The 15,613-nt window shown below is 34.6% G+C and overlaps 1 protein-coding gene across 1 annotated transcript; it reads left to right on the top strand.

The window, feature by feature from the left end:
• Window positions 1-6,390: 6,390 nt before the first annotated feature.
• Window positions 6,391-15,358, top strand: LOC117400217 (insulin-induced gene 2 protein-like). Its single transcript, XM_033999815.3, has 6 exons — window positions 6,391-6,603; window positions 9,225-9,574; window positions 12,802-12,926; window positions 13,233-13,399; window positions 13,602-13,701; window positions 13,870-15,358. The coding sequence occupies exons 2-6, from the start codon at window positions 9,322-9,324 to the stop codon at window positions 13,909-13,911; spliced, it is 687 nt and encodes a 228-aa protein (XP_033855706.3). The 5' UTR covers window positions 6,391-6,603; window positions 9,225-9,321; the 3' UTR covers window positions 13,912-15,358.
• The last annotated feature ends 255 nt before the right edge of the window (window positions 15,359-15,613 follow it).

Here is a 15,613-nt window from a genome sequence, read left to right as displayed (position 1 = left end):
TGGCATGGATACCAATAGAGCCATCCCTTCTGAGGGTGTTTCTTGTGAAACAACAGTAATTTGTGGAGTCTTTGATACTAAAACCCCTGCCAACTGAGCGACAAATCTCAGACATGCTGTCTGAGATTTACTGATTGTGACTGAAACCTAGTAAGTACAGAATGTATGTATGTATGTATGTATGTATGTATGTGTACATTTTTAATAGTTCCTTCATCTCTCCACCTTTTGGTGTGAACAAATCATTATCTCTTTAATTATAATTTTACAGTTGTACATATCAAACAACAACACTGATTAATCATTAACAAAAAATATTTTACAAATCTTACAAAAAAGGAGAAATGTTTTACTTAAGTTTATACTGATAAATGAAAGAGGACATTTACTATGAGCTTTTGAAAGATCAAATAGAGACAATAAAATTATCTGATACATTTTACAATGTATCAAGCTTCATTATACTTGAAATATTTTCACTACAAAAACAAAACACGTGCACTGTATAATCATTGTAATGTCTCATGAAAATCAAATTTATAGGAAACGTGTTTTCTAGTCTGCCTGGCTTTCTCTATTTCCACCAAGAAAGGGTTTAGATGAAAGCAGGCACTTTCGAACAAGATAGTAACTCCACAGATCAGGTTTGTGCATATCTTTAGGTTTCCCTTGAGAGGCTGGGAGAAATGAACCTATTACTCATATTTCTCTATTAATTTCTGCCTTGTCTTTTCTCCTTCATTGACTCCATTTAGGCAGTCACATCGCAAAGCTTAGCAGATGTTTAGCAGTGTTACAGAACTTGTCAAAAGTAGTTAGAGCTATTTCTTGATCTGCCCTTGCACTATAAAATTGGGGGCATGCTGGGCCATGTTTCTCTTGTATTGCATTTTAAATGTATTTAGCAATGCTCTTGCAAAGTAAGAATGCTGGACTGAAAAATAGAAACTGGCATTTGCAGTTTTCAACTAGTAATTGAATCCATAGAGGCATAATGAAATAAAACCAATTTATTACCGTATGATACAGATACATCTTTACACAAAATAAATACTCAAATGAAAACATGCTGGAGCTGGAGCTTATACAGCAAAGGAGAATGCTAATAAATCTACAACTCTATTAGGAAGGGAAACATGCTAAAAATGTGAGAGTACTAACAGATGTATGAATGGCTGTTTGAATTTAATGGCAATGAGTTTTTCAGTTTTCAACAATAATGTACATATAAGTATTTTAATCTGGCAGTCAAAGTCACATGTTGATTTGAATTTTCCTGAAATGTTTACTCTATGGCAAAAATATGAATTGAATTAGATCAGTGTGTGTATGTACAGCATCTGTAGAGGTAGTACTGTTAGTTACAAAAGATTGAATATATGATTCTAGAATGGTATAACTCTAGCAGTATGGGCCTTGATGTTATTAGATTTGAGAGTTGGCATTCCTTCTAATGCTAAACAAGACAGATGGCATGTCACTAGTAAGAGTCGTGTAATACGTACATTTATTGGCATGCAGTATTTGAATCTACTAGAGCCTACATGCTTGAGGTCAGAGGTTAATTAAAGACATCCAAAGATCGGGTAGTGATTATATGAGAGCAGTGGTTGTAATGGGGCTCGGGAACTCACTTTAGCAGGAGCTGTGACAGGAGATTTATACCAGAGGTTATGACATTGGTACAAATAGTGCTGATAAAAGGTCCCTCAATATTGGACTGAACAGAATGATGAATGGGGTGCATGACTACTCGTACTTCTCATTAGAAGTCTTTTCCCTCTATGAGGTACCTTGGACTTAAGAGTGTAGGACATCCTTCAGATTTTGAGTGCTAGCAATAAGGGTGTATTAACTGATAAGAACTGACCATTGAGTGGTCTAATTTACAAGTGAAAAAAGTCAATGTGAAGAGACTGCTGTATCCTTGTTGCCCTTCATACACTCAAAGCTGTGAATCTATTTCATTTTGTCAAAAAAAAAAGCATTAGATCACTGCAGAACATACTGATGTATTACCATTTTCTTGTCATTCCCTCCAGATGTTATATAGGTATTGCAGCAACGGCTGGATATTGAGTTGATGAGTTAGTATAATTATTTTTGATGTTAATTGAATCAACATTATTGTAACAAATACTGTTGATACATAAATTGCACATTATTTTTTCTTACCTAATTATCTCATTGATGAATGGGTTCACTTTTGATAATACCATGCAAGCTGAGAACTAAAAGCTTTTTTAGTAAAACGTTTAAGTCTAATCAATCTCATAATCGCATAGTAATATGGTTCAAATGAGTCCATGCCATGTATACACATTGAATTATAGTAACTGTCATAGTGGTATGAAATCATATGTCTTCAGATTGCACATGATTGATTATTATTATTATTATTTCAAGTTATTCATCTGATTACTTTAAAAAAAAAAAAAAAAACTCCAGTTTGTGGTCTGCTAATGCTCCTATACATTTAAACTGGATTGTTGAAATCCAAGTCTTCGTGTTTTAAGTGTAGTAGTAAACGTATTAAATCTACAGCGTTTTGCCTATATTTGCTGAATCACTCTCGTCGCTGTATCTTCATTTTAATTCACACATATTTCTTAATCAGGCTTGAAGGTTTAATGCCTGCAGTGAATTAGTATATGGAATTAATTATTATACAATAGCTCAGCAGATAAGAAAACGAGTTAATTACCTAATTTGGAGTGATGCAGTAGGAAGCAATTAATATTGATCATGTTATCACCTGATTTAGCAATACATTGATGAATGCTATACTTTGTAGCTTCATTTTCTCCATCACAATAATTTCACCATCACCAATGTTAACAAGGATTCACTTCCCGTTTTACTCCCAGAAGTGTTATTATAATGTAATATATGTTTAAATCAATCTTGTCAATCTTGTGAATTCCTTTCAACGACTTCTAATGAGGAACACTTTTCAGTTTGTATCTCCATTGTTTTCAGGTTGCTAGTAAGAGATACATTGAATTCCTCTAACCTCCTATGTCCTATATAGAAAATCATGGTGACATTTTAATATCATTTAAAAGTGTTTAGTCCTTGAACCCAAGTGTACTAATGGAATGGTGAGGATGTATATTCAACAGGAAAAATGATATATTGTTTAACTAATGTATACATACAGTACTAATTTAAATAACATTATTCAGACAATGTAATTATTAAATACTGAAATGCCTTAATAGCAAAATGTAATTACCCAGAGTATAATGAGTTAATCGGCTACTAATTAGAATCAACAGCACAACAATCACTTGTCATTTGACATGATAGTAGTGTTAAAATTAGCTCAATGACTGGCAAGAATGTTACAACAAAATTATTATTCAACCATGTGCCAATACATTACATTAACCATTTGTTGCATGGGAGGACAGATGTCACAGTTTTTTTTGTGTGGTATGTGCTTAAGACATACAGTAAAATGGTCTTTAATGATCTTGACATACATTTCTTGTCCCAGGATCAATAGAGTACAGCATTACAACTGGTATTTGTTTCACCATAAATATGTAATAGACATGTTATAAATCCTAATCTGGTAATTATCCTAATGCACATATTCTGATCATGAAAGGCTTACACGATTTCAGGAATACTCTTGCCATATTTAATGTAACTGGAAAATAATTCTGTAAATATCTGAAATAGGAGAACTTGCAGCATCTCAATATGTCCCCTTTTTTTTATCCTTGGGTGATTTTTTTATGGAATAGCATTTGATAGCCAAGTGATGCAGAACATATTGATTATTTTTCATGTTATAGATCAAAGTCCAGTGTTTCTTGTATATTTGCGACTGCAAATGTATGTTTGAGTGGAAATGAAGAATATGATTATTACAAAATAAAATAAACTTGAACTGTATGTTAAGTGCCTTTTTGTCCCTTTTTCACAAAAGATTTAAGGTGGGGGTTTAACTTTACCTTTAAGATGATTAAATTGTTTATTGGGAAAATATGCATTATTTATTTGGACCAAACCAAAACATTTCATTAACAATAAACACACTTCAATGTGAAGCTTATTTTTAGGTTAAATGAAGAAGTAACCATAAGTCTACATAGAAGTGACAAACACTTAGCATACATTACATTTAAACATGTACTACTTACAATCTTAAATGTGAGTGTATCATTTAAGGAACAGGGGAAATTGTTTTAATATGTTACATCTCAGATTAAAAGGAAGCTATAAAAAAATAGAAGAAATATGGAATGGAATTTTTCTTTGTCTTTCAAAAACAACAATTCAGATGAACTGACACATACTGTACTTGCACATTTATTTCTTACAATTGCTACAAGATATCACATTATTTTTACATACAATTACATTATTTTTTTGACATACAATTACCCATTTATACAGTTGGGTTTTTACTGGAGCAATCTAGGGAAAGTACCTTGCTCAAGGGTACAACAGCAGTGTCCCCCACTGGGGATTGAACCCACAACCCTCCGGTCAAGAGTCCAGAGTCCTAACCACTACTCCACACTGCTGTCCTATTCTCTAGGCAAGAAATGTGTGTTAATTGGCTAATCAAACAATGTCTGAAATTCCATTTAACAATAATTACCTATTCACTTCTGAAACTCCACAGTATAATGGAAATGTTTTTGCTGTCTACCAAGACAAAAATCCATTCTCTGAACACAAGATCATGAAAGGTTCAGTACTAAATGTTAAATTACCCTAAGAATGATGTTTATTTAGTATGTGTGCTTGTTTCAAAACCAACACACATACTAAAGAACCATAATGCTGTTTCTGTGTGACATTCATACAGATGGACGGCTGCCTCCACTCCCCTCGCCATTCAGGCGATAATGAGAGATCATCTTGGTAGGAAGCATTGCCAGCATGATAAATCGATGTTCAAAGACTGTGATTAGCACTGATCTTGTACTACCTAATGTTACCTAAGGTAATCCAAAATTATCAACACTCAATTACCAATTACAAAAACAGCTAAACTCATAACTGCTTAGGCAATAGCTGACACATTTGTCTACTTGACTGCTTATGTAAACCTTACAAGCTGAGATCCAGAAAAAAACAGCTTCCTTACAGTGTCATAGAATTATATTCTTCTTGGCACTGTCTGTACCACTCAAGAAATATTTTACTCTAGACTCACATACTGAGTCAATTCTACCCCTTAGTAATGAATTATTTCTACAGGCAAATGTAGCAAGTCTTGTTTTTCCTCTATTGATGACCAGTGTCAGTTCCTACTTTCTCCTGATCGTACTTCCTATTGGACAGAGCACATCAAAGAAATGGTCTCCAGTGTTGCTTTACTGTAGATACATAACAGGCTATCTGATCAGGTCACCTGATAAACAGAGAGTCCAGCTACTGTCTCTGTGCTGATCGCTGTATGTATTATATAAAGTGAATAAGTAACACTACACTTAACAGGGGAAAATAGCAATCTCATGCTTGTCCCTTTTACCACCCTCTTTGCCAAGTAGTCTTGGCACAGCTGTGCTGGAATAATGTGCTAAAATCCCATATATTACCATGCTAACAAGTTGCAGACTGACAGTGTTGCCAACTTCACAAAGCATGAAAATCTCAATATATAATATATTATCCCATATAATGACTTTGTGAGAAACAACACTGGTAGGCAGTGTAAAACATTGTTTAAAGCTGAGGAGTGGAGAGAAAAATGATGCTTTTGAACACCAGCTCAAAATGTGACTTATAGCTTCATGCTGGCAGACAATTCACTCCTTGCGGACCACTCCCTAGGGGTAACTCCAAAAACTGGATAGAAAATGAGAGAGAGAGCGAGAGAGAAATGAACAGCTTTGTCCACACTTTAATAAAGGACATACATACAGATAGTCATGGCATATTAAAACCTATTCCTTAATAATGTTTTTAACCCAGTAATATCCAAGTTCACTTTTCTGTCACGCTGCTTCTTTTGGCAGTTATTTATTTTATCTTGAAAAATACACAAAAATAAATAAATAAATACATAAATAAAACCTTTTTTTAATAGAAAAATATTTTTTATGTTAAAACAAATGTAATAAACGCTTATTTTACATTAAAAAAAGGAGACAAGACAGTTAAATATATAACCCAGGATTTGCATAACACGACACCCACTCGTGTGTACACGTAACTTAGTAATGCTACTTAGTAATGCCTTAGTAATTTCGATTCCAACTCAGCAGTAGCCAGCCACAAAAACTGTTTCACAAACAAATACACCACTGAAAAAAAAACGTAATAAACATGAACAATCACAATGAAATTAAACCATTTAGTTTGCTGTTTACTTGTATTTTTAGTGGGGGAGAGGGCGTAGGCTTAACTCAACAAGTACGCTTGCGATCTTGCGCTAGAAAACGACGTCAGTGAGCTGGCCTGTCATTGGACGTTCAGCTCACGTAACTGCAGTGAGTGGCAGGGAAGTGATGCGAGAGTGAAATGAAGTAATTGAGTGTCTTAAAACTTAGCGTATTTCAACTTTTAATTAGTGTTTGGCTTAGAAAGTGTACGCGGAGTCAGGCGGCTATATTTTGTATTTGTGAGAGACGAAATAAGGTAAGAAATGGAATATGTGTGTTTTTATATTGACGATACGGTTTTGCAGCAGCAGACTGCTTTACAATAATAATAATAATAATAATAATAATAATAATAATAATAATAAAGTGTGGTCGTTTATTGTGAACTTAGCGACGATTCACATTTAATTCATAGTACGTGCAACCAGTTAAATTGTGTTAAAGGGTGGCATGTTCTGGTAAAGCGAAGGATGTTGAGATATACTAATAATTAAAGAGTAGGCCAAGCTAGTAAATATGGCCAGTTTTGTTTGTTTACAAAATAATGGACGTTGGAAAAGTCCGTGACTACGGTATTTTACAATGTTTTGCGTGTTTGTGTGCGTTGTTAAATTCATCAGTGCTGTGAATCGAGTCGGAAGTGACATCACTTGGTGCTCATCGGTGCGGGAATTTACCAACAGTTTGGTGAATCAACATAGCTGCTGATAATAATAATAATAATAATAATAATAATAATAATAATAATAATAATAATAGAAAGGTTGCTGCTGCGGCATGCAAGGCTGTGGCTGACCTGTGCGAGCTGAGAGCTTATTGGGACGAAGGTTTAGTTATCTTTAACCGACTAATTAGGAGCTAGCTTGTTGTTGCATTAAAATGTAGAAAGCAGCTATCCTGCAACTGTAAATATTAATAAATGTGAACATATTAATGGATACACTTTCAAATACATTTCGCCCACTTTTTGTAACTCTGTAACATATGTTTGAAGTATAAAAGGACAAATAACATACGATAAAATAATAATAATAATTGTATACTCTCGCATACCGAATTATTGTACGTCACCAGCTCAGTCAGCTACTCTGGATACGTTGGAAAATGTGATATTGTTTACCAATATGTTTATTAGTGCTGTTATATATTTATTTAATACATAATTCCATACCCATTTTCAAAAGCTTTGGCGTCTCTGACTCTACAATTACATTGATAATAGTATCTCCGTACAAGACAAACTTCCAGTGGGAGCGGCCATTTTGGTTTTTCTGCAGTTCACGGACTCTCAACTCTGGTGAACCCGCTGCTTTTGCGATGACGCACCGGTGAATTTAATAACGGTTTTGTGAATCCGCTTTACGTCGGTGCATGCAGCGGTGAATTTAACAACGCACGCTTTTTTATAAACATCAAACATACCCAATTAAGTGTTCAATATTTAACTGTTTAATTGTCAGGCTGTTAGCATGTAGGAAACAATACGTAATAAGAACGTTTTCTACTCGCCTATTTTATTTTGCATACATCTTTACATCCAACACTACACTATTTTTTAATCATAAACTAACAGGTTTAATCACTAACCCTACCAGGATTCCCCAATTCTGCGATCACAGAAATTATTACCGAATTCACAGTTCTGCACAGACATTTGCAGAAATTGTCTCACATAGGAAACCGTTTTTTTTTTTTTTTTAATATTATTATTTTTAAATCAGAAAATACAGGCATGTTGATTTGCTGTAGTTTATTTTGGTGCCCGCAGCAGCACTCAACAGCTTCCATCTTAAACGATTATGAATCGTGCACTCAGAATATAACTGCAAATGTTTGTGCTGAATAGTACCCCAAAACCTTCCATGAAAACATGCCTCGTACCAGCCTCCAGGGGGAAAAGTTAGGACAATTAATACCGATAAACTGTTGAAATGAGGGAAGATACAATCTGAATTACTGGCACTGGACACCGGCATCTACAGTGATACAAATTTATAACATCTGCAAATATAAATGCGAAGGACATCATCATTGTTAAAATAAATAAATCAATAAATCAAAACTTTCGAACCCCTCTGAGCGTGTGGGCCCGAGCACAGTTGCCAATAAATTGCTTATAATACACACTCAGTGTTACACATTAAAATATTTATTTTTGGAAAAAGATGATGCAAACTTTGCACTGGTTTCTATTGTTGTAGTCTGTGAGATATGCCCATTTATCTCTTAATAAAACTGCTGATGGGGACTTTCTGAATCAGAACTACAAATGCACCCTTGAAATGAACACATCTGCAGTGAAACACAAACCACTGCTCTGATACCTGGGAGTATCCTTCTATGACAGCAGTTAGATCCAAGAATAACCAGTCTACTGCTCAATACATTTTTTTCCCCCACATATGAAATTCTTTAGCATATTATGTTATCACTATTAACATTCACACACATCTTCCTTTTTAAAAAATGCATGTAAATGTTTATACATATTACAAAGTGTGAAATTTATCATTTTTTTCAGGCATCACATTTTTCAGAGGGTGGCCAATAAAATTTAACATGCCATATTAAAAAATTACATACATGTACTTGGAGATTTCGGTTGTAATTCTGCACCTGTTTAGATAGCATAGAACATTTTTTATATAGGCACATAGTGTAATGAATTGGATCCGATTGCCTTGTTCCCTACTGTATTTTGGATACCAGTATTTATTATCCATTCTTTATCTCACTATATTTACATATAAAGCTGCTTATCCAATTGTGGTTAAACTTTCTAAGCATATTCTTTTAGTATATGTTTTGAAAATTCTGTGTAGTTAATTCCCTGCAGTAGTTGGTTGGTATTCTAATATTTTTTTCTTTATCTTCTAGGTTTACTGTAATGTATGATGAGGTCAACTGTGCTGGTGGCTAGAAGAGGAACACTGTGCTCATCTATCATTAACAAATAGAATAGTTTTTGGCAGTCATGGTGGAAGCTACAAAGTTGAAAAGTCTACCACCTGTGCAGAAGATGCATGGTCCCTACATTTCAGTCATAACAAATCGCAAAATTAATTTGACAATACGAGGAGTGGTCCTGTTTTCTATTGGGGTTTTCCTAGCTTTAGTGTTAAACTTGCTACAAGTTCAACGAAATGTTACTCTCTTTCCTCCAGATGTAATAGCCAGCATCTTCTCCTCTGCATGGTGGGTTCCACCATGCATTGGCACAGCTTCAGGTAGGTTCTGAAATAATGTTTGTGATTGATTTAAGGGATTAATAGTGGTCCTCAAAGCTGTGTCTGGGCAAAGTTTAAGCTCACGAGAATGTCTTGTCCACACTCCCTCCAACAGTCTTGAATACTGCATTACTAATCTTGCACAGTGGGGCAGGTATTGTATTCTACTCCCCTGCGCTCAGTCTCTGCTTTTGTGTCATTTGGGAAAGCTGTATTGTAGTATCTTTGAATTATTATATTTTGGGATAGGTTTGAGTAATACAGAGAGAGAGAAAATGTAATGCCCTCGACCCTAAGAGAATTACACATCTGGTGCAAAAAGATGGACTGAAGGTTAATGGTTTGCAGTGACTTGCAAGGATATTATTTGAATCCAGGGGTTCTGGAGACATTATAAATCACAAGAAATGAGTACTGTAAATGATGTGTTGTTTTACACTGGCGACTGCAAAAATCAGGTGCTATTCATGTCTTGGATCATTTATTCAAACATGAAATCTGATTTGCTGAAATATAAGTGCACATTATAGTATAATGTGGTCTGACTATGCAGGCTACTGTACCTGGTTAATAGAAAGCTTAAATTTAAGACTTTTGCCAACACACAAGTACAATAAAGGCAATATTACGATGTAAGTTGTCTTTAGTACAGAAGCAATTATTTGTGCTTCTAATCAATCTCCTAATGAAACCCAAGCCCTTACTGTGTCTTCACAGATGTCTTTCAAAGTAAGTGGTTAATTTAATTATTTGTAAAACAGTTACACAAGTACATTTTATAATGTTACAAAAAGTTTGACAAAAGTATCCAAAAGTTGCTATTTCAACATTTTCCATTGTTGATATTATGCATAAACTAGACAAATTCCTAAACCTTTAGAGACAAGCTCCAGCGTGTTTCATTTTGGCTGAAGGTTTTTATTCACTGTGAAGTTCCACCATAAATGTGCACCTGTTTGTGCCAAACAGCTGGAACTTAGTTTGCTCAAACAAAAGCGCTTTCCGCTCTTCAGACCGCTTATGAAACAGATTGACTGATTTTAGTCATTTTGCATAATACATTGCAATATATCTTGTTTGTCAGTTTATAAACAATAGTATTGTCACAATTTTCCTGGCTGTAGTATAAGATGCACATAAAATATTAGACACTTGAAATGTATCTCGGGGATTATTAGGTAAGTTTCTTACCTCTTTAATAGCACAACACATTATTACTGGGCCCCTGTACTTCTGGTGTGCTGTGTAGTGGACAAAATGTTTTTTTTTGTTTTTTTTTAAGGGGCATCCAAAGAAGTCTTGGAAGAAGTATGGCCTGATAGTGTTATCCGTATATTCATGAATGGTTTCAAAACTTTCAAAACCCAGTGCAAAGTTGGGAGTCTAAAATTCTGTGTTGCAGTGCACTCTGACATTTACTGCATTGACATTCATCAAACAAAATATAGAATTTTTGCAGCCTATAGCAAGTTTGAAAAAATTCTGAATATTCTTGTATATTACCTACACATGCATTTGTTGTTTCTGTTTGTAGAAGTTGGTATAAGTAACAATAAATGTTACATAAACTCTAAATAACTGATTTTTGTTTACTGTATAATGACATTTGTGTAATCAAAACATTCCACAAAGTTGAGTGTGAAACACAGTATTATTCAATTCAGTAGGAGTGTTTGTCGTATAGGCTACATGTTTTTATGCTGGTTGTCTAAGTTATCTCCGTAAAACAGGTTCAGGTTGCCAAGTACATGCTATGTTTTCTGTTTTCTATGCTGTGAACATTTTTTTTGAAACATAGTCCCGTGGAATGTTATTCCAAATGTCCAAACAAGACCTCACACAGCTTTGCAAGACATGTAGATGCCCTTTTCACTTTCACCTGATCCATATAATCCGTACTTTCCTCAATGATACTCATTTCGTGACTTGGAGTGGGCTATTAAGCTCATTGCTTGCATTATTACACATGTACAGTGTGCATGTTTTCATTCCAGATACACAAGATTAGAAGTGTGCTTTGGATCGTAGTCTTGTTGGAATGCAGTGTTACTGTACTAGACCAGGGAGTTGGGCTCCAGATGGCAGAGTACAATAAGGCAATTTGTTTGGACCCTTCAGCTGTCCCATTGATATAAGATTCCTAAACTATTCAGCGATACAGACCACACTTGAACTGTACATATGCAATACCATGCTTGAAATGTGGTGCTCTGCATTGCTTTCATCATCATTCACATTACATTTTAAGCACAAATTACTGTCATTGATTATTGACCATTCATTTGGACTAAAGTATGACATACCAGTAACCCCATTTACAAATTCATTTTTATTCTCCTTTTAAATTCAGATGCATTTATTTTACATGCTTTGCAAGCAGAGATGTCTAACTTCCTGTAGTACCAGATAGCGTATGTGTTATATATAAAATAAAAAACATGTTTACTAAAACTAAATAGTCCATTCACTGTTTAATAATATGTGTATGATGTGGCAAATTTATGGAATTATTGTTAGCTACATTGCCATTTAAGGATACTGTACATAATGGTTTAAAATGGGGTATGAAGAGCTGCTCCAACTTCTCTCTTAATCTGTTATTCAGTTTTCATATTTTACAGCATTATATAACTAATAGACTTAATGCACATGTGTATGTAATCCTATTTTAGTGGGCAGTCTGTTCATGCTTTAGTGCAAGGAGTAAAATATTTACTGTACTTTACTACGGTAGTAGTGTAGCTATACTGTAGTTTTGTCATATACTTAGTATCTTCTTGGCTTGTTTTGTTTATTAAAACTTTAGAAAGTTCGTTTTTCCTGGTTGGTAAAATAAATGTTTGACATTGCTGCCTGTAAATTATGTAAATCCTAGATTTAACTAGGTCTGATAATGTGTATGGTAAGTGGATTGGGTTTAATTAGCTTAATAGATTGCCTCTATAAACTTTATCTCCAAATCCCTCCTTGTGAATGTTAGGCACTCTGTATTGTGAAGATAAACATGTTTACGGATTCCCGACAGTCTTTTCTTTGCCCTTTGTACAGAAATGGCCAGTGCTGCACATTGAAAGACTAAGCAGCCAGTCCTGATCAACAATGATTGAACTGTTAAACCTTTGTTTGCACTGAAAGTCAGGGTGCAGTTGAACTGGAGTAACCCTAGGGGTGTGTAAAGAACAGTTATTATGGGTCATTTAAAACATGTTTTGTTTTTTCCCCTGTAGCTGTGATTGGATTGATGTACCCGTGTATTGACCGTCACCTTGGGGAGCCTCACAGATTTAAACGAGAGTGGTCCAGCGTCATGCGATGTGTGGCAGTCTTTGTGGGGATTAACCACGCAAGTGCTGTATCCTTCTCTTCATGTTGGTGTACTGTTTCAACAAAAGGGATAGGCAGAGGATTGAGTTTATTATATATGCTAGACTAATATTTAAAAAAAGTACTGATATACTAATGTCTACTTACACATTTTAAACACTCACACAATTCATGCTATTAATCTAAAATAACCAAAACATGACCAAAACATATCAACAGGCCAAAGTACTGAGAGGAGGTTAGAACATACAGTAAGAACATGCACGTTTGTTATTCCAACTTGCTTAAATAGTTAGCAGGACAGTACTTTTGCTCCTTAACACTTTTCTTGCAGAAAATAGATTTTGCAAACAATATGCAGCTGTCTCTTACACTTGCAGCACTGTCCATTGGATTGTGGTGGACATTTGACAGATCTCGAAGTGGATTTGGCCTTGGATTAGGCATTGCTTTCTTTGCAACCTTGGTGACCCAGCTGTTGGTATATAAAGGTGTTTTTCAGTAAGTATGTACTTCTAAATCATCCTCCTTGAAGGGAAAAAAAAGTGTTGCCTTTCCTAAACAAACAAATTGTAATTACTGTATACCTTAAACTCCTAGTTATCTTGATTTTCTGAATTGCAGATTTTGAATTACGCAAACTAATATTCTAACCAGCCAGCTTTGTTTAGTTGTCTGTAAGTATTCTGCTTTCCTCCTACAGGTATACCTCCCCTGACTTCCTCTATGTACGTTCCTGGTTACCTTGTATATTTTTTGCTGGAGGAATTACCATGGGAAATATAGGCCGTCAACTAGCAATGGTAAGACTGATCTGTACGTTTTTTATTTTTTATTTATTTTAAATTCCGAACACATGCATAAATTAAGATCTGTATTTGCTTACACCTGAAAACACATTTCTAATTAAACATGCTAATGCTGCAGTATTATTCTGAAACAATTTATTTATTATTATATTTTTTTAACAGTATGAATGCAAGGTTGTTCAAGAAAAGGCACATGAAGACTGAAGCCAGAAGTTTTGCTGGGTGATTTTTATTTTTAGAAGAGAAAAACAAATGGCTGTACATTGATCGAATAACATGCCAAAAGTGAAAGTATGTAGAATTGTAAATAAGGATTTAATTTGAATGTAGAATTGCAACTACTGTTTTGTTTTGTTTTTTTATTGTTACTGTACAGTGCAATCTGTGATTGCTATTTTGTATAGGTAGTCTGGTGACAGTGCGTCGGTATGAAATACAACTTTTCACATTAAGAGTTAATGCCTATTGAAAGATCCTGAAATATAGACTTTAGCTTTAGACCTTTGGCTGTGTTGTGCCAAACTGATGTTTGGGTTAATTAAATTAATCTAAACATTGGCAGATATAAATACACCTGCTGTTTAGGCCTAAATTATATGCATTTAAGACCTCTCCTGTTTAAGGTCAGTTGAATAGACACCAATGTGTTTTACTGGGGGTTTCTACAGTAGATATATATATATTTTTTTGCAGAAGGAAGTATTCACTTTTTTTTTTTCTGCTCTAAACGTACACATCTCTGCTAGTGCTGTACCTTGTGTGTATCCGACACCGATTCCAATATTAGGTAGTTGATCCCTGGAGGATCAGGATACATTTGGTTTAATCAAATATCTGGCAGAAGAATAGAAAAACAAACAAACCAAAAGAAAATCTTTTTTATACTTTGTGCTGAGTATTGTGCACTATTTACACTCATTGCAATCGAAGGCTTATTCTTAGCTGAATGTTAGATGATACATGGCATTGTGTCTAATTTCTGCTCTTGATCACGTTGTTTCAGTTCTTCATCCTAACTTCAAAACCAAGACAGAAGTGTTCAACACAAAACGATCTAGTGCCACACTACCAGTAATGTGAAATGTGGCTGTCTCTTGTAATAAGCATTGGTTTTGCATGGAGTTCCTGAAGAAATGTAAATCCGTATTTGCTTTTGTATTCCTTAATTTATTTTTTTAAATAGAAATAGTAGTGCAATATAAAAAGTGAAATAGAATTATTGGAAAAGGCCAGAGGTTCACATGCACGCACACATAATTATGTGTGTTAAAACTAGATCGAGAAAATAAAAATGCTCGACAAACATACATATTCTATTAAAGAAGTGACGGGTGGCAAAAGATAATAGTCTTTGGTTTAAGTCATAATCCCATTTTCCACTTGTTATGGACAATGCTCAGTATACATATTTTATATTGATTGAATTAAATGTTGTTTTGTTTTTCTTCACTTATTGTTTTCATAGCTTCATGTTTGCAACCAATTAGAATGTGCCTCAACTTTCAGCATAGACACAAACAAGCTTTGTTATTACAATTTACTGCATTTTTGTGGTTTGATGGGTGGGTAGAGACCCATCTGTTGTAACTTCCCATATGTAAATGGAAGTGTTCAAACATGAAGCCCTTATTAAACAATGACTTTTAAAATATTTTGCCTTGATCAACATTACTACCCTATAACAAGTACTTTATCATATGTACAGACTACCACTACAGAGCATTTAATGCCTTAGCAGTCAGTTATTACTCTGAGAAAAGGAACAGTCTTGCTTTATTTTATTTTTTCCTTTTAGTACATCATTCATACAGTGCTGAAAGAGATCTTCAGCTTGTCATGTTTTGGTGCCACCTGGAGGATGTAACATTTCAAGGTTTTGTAATGCCAGGTATTTGCTCAGGGTGAG

This window comes from Acipenser ruthenus, chromosome 10 (assembly GCF_902713425.1).
Source record: "Acipenser ruthenus chromosome 10, fAciRut3.2 maternal haplotype, whole genome shotgun sequence".
NCBI lineage: Eukaryota > Metazoa > Chordata > Actinopteri > Acipenseriformes > Acipenseridae > Acipenser > Acipenser ruthenus.
This window is presented reverse-complemented; position numbering and strand designations above follow the sequence as displayed.

Excerpts from the sequence above, each read along its gene's own strand:
- LOC117400217 (XM_033999815.3), top strand. The coding sequence starts at position 9,322 with ATGGTGGAAGCTACAAAGTTGAAAAGTCTACCACCTGTGCAGAAGATG. Across the intron at positions 12,927-13,232 it reads GGATTAACCACGCAAGTGCT|AAAATAGATTTTGCAAACAA; the intron begins GTATCCTTCTCT and ends CTTTTCTTGCAG. Across the intron at positions 13,702-13,869 it reads TAGGCCGTCAACTAGCAATG|TATGAATGCAAGGTTGTTCA; the intron begins GTAAGACTGATC and ends TTTTTTTAACAG.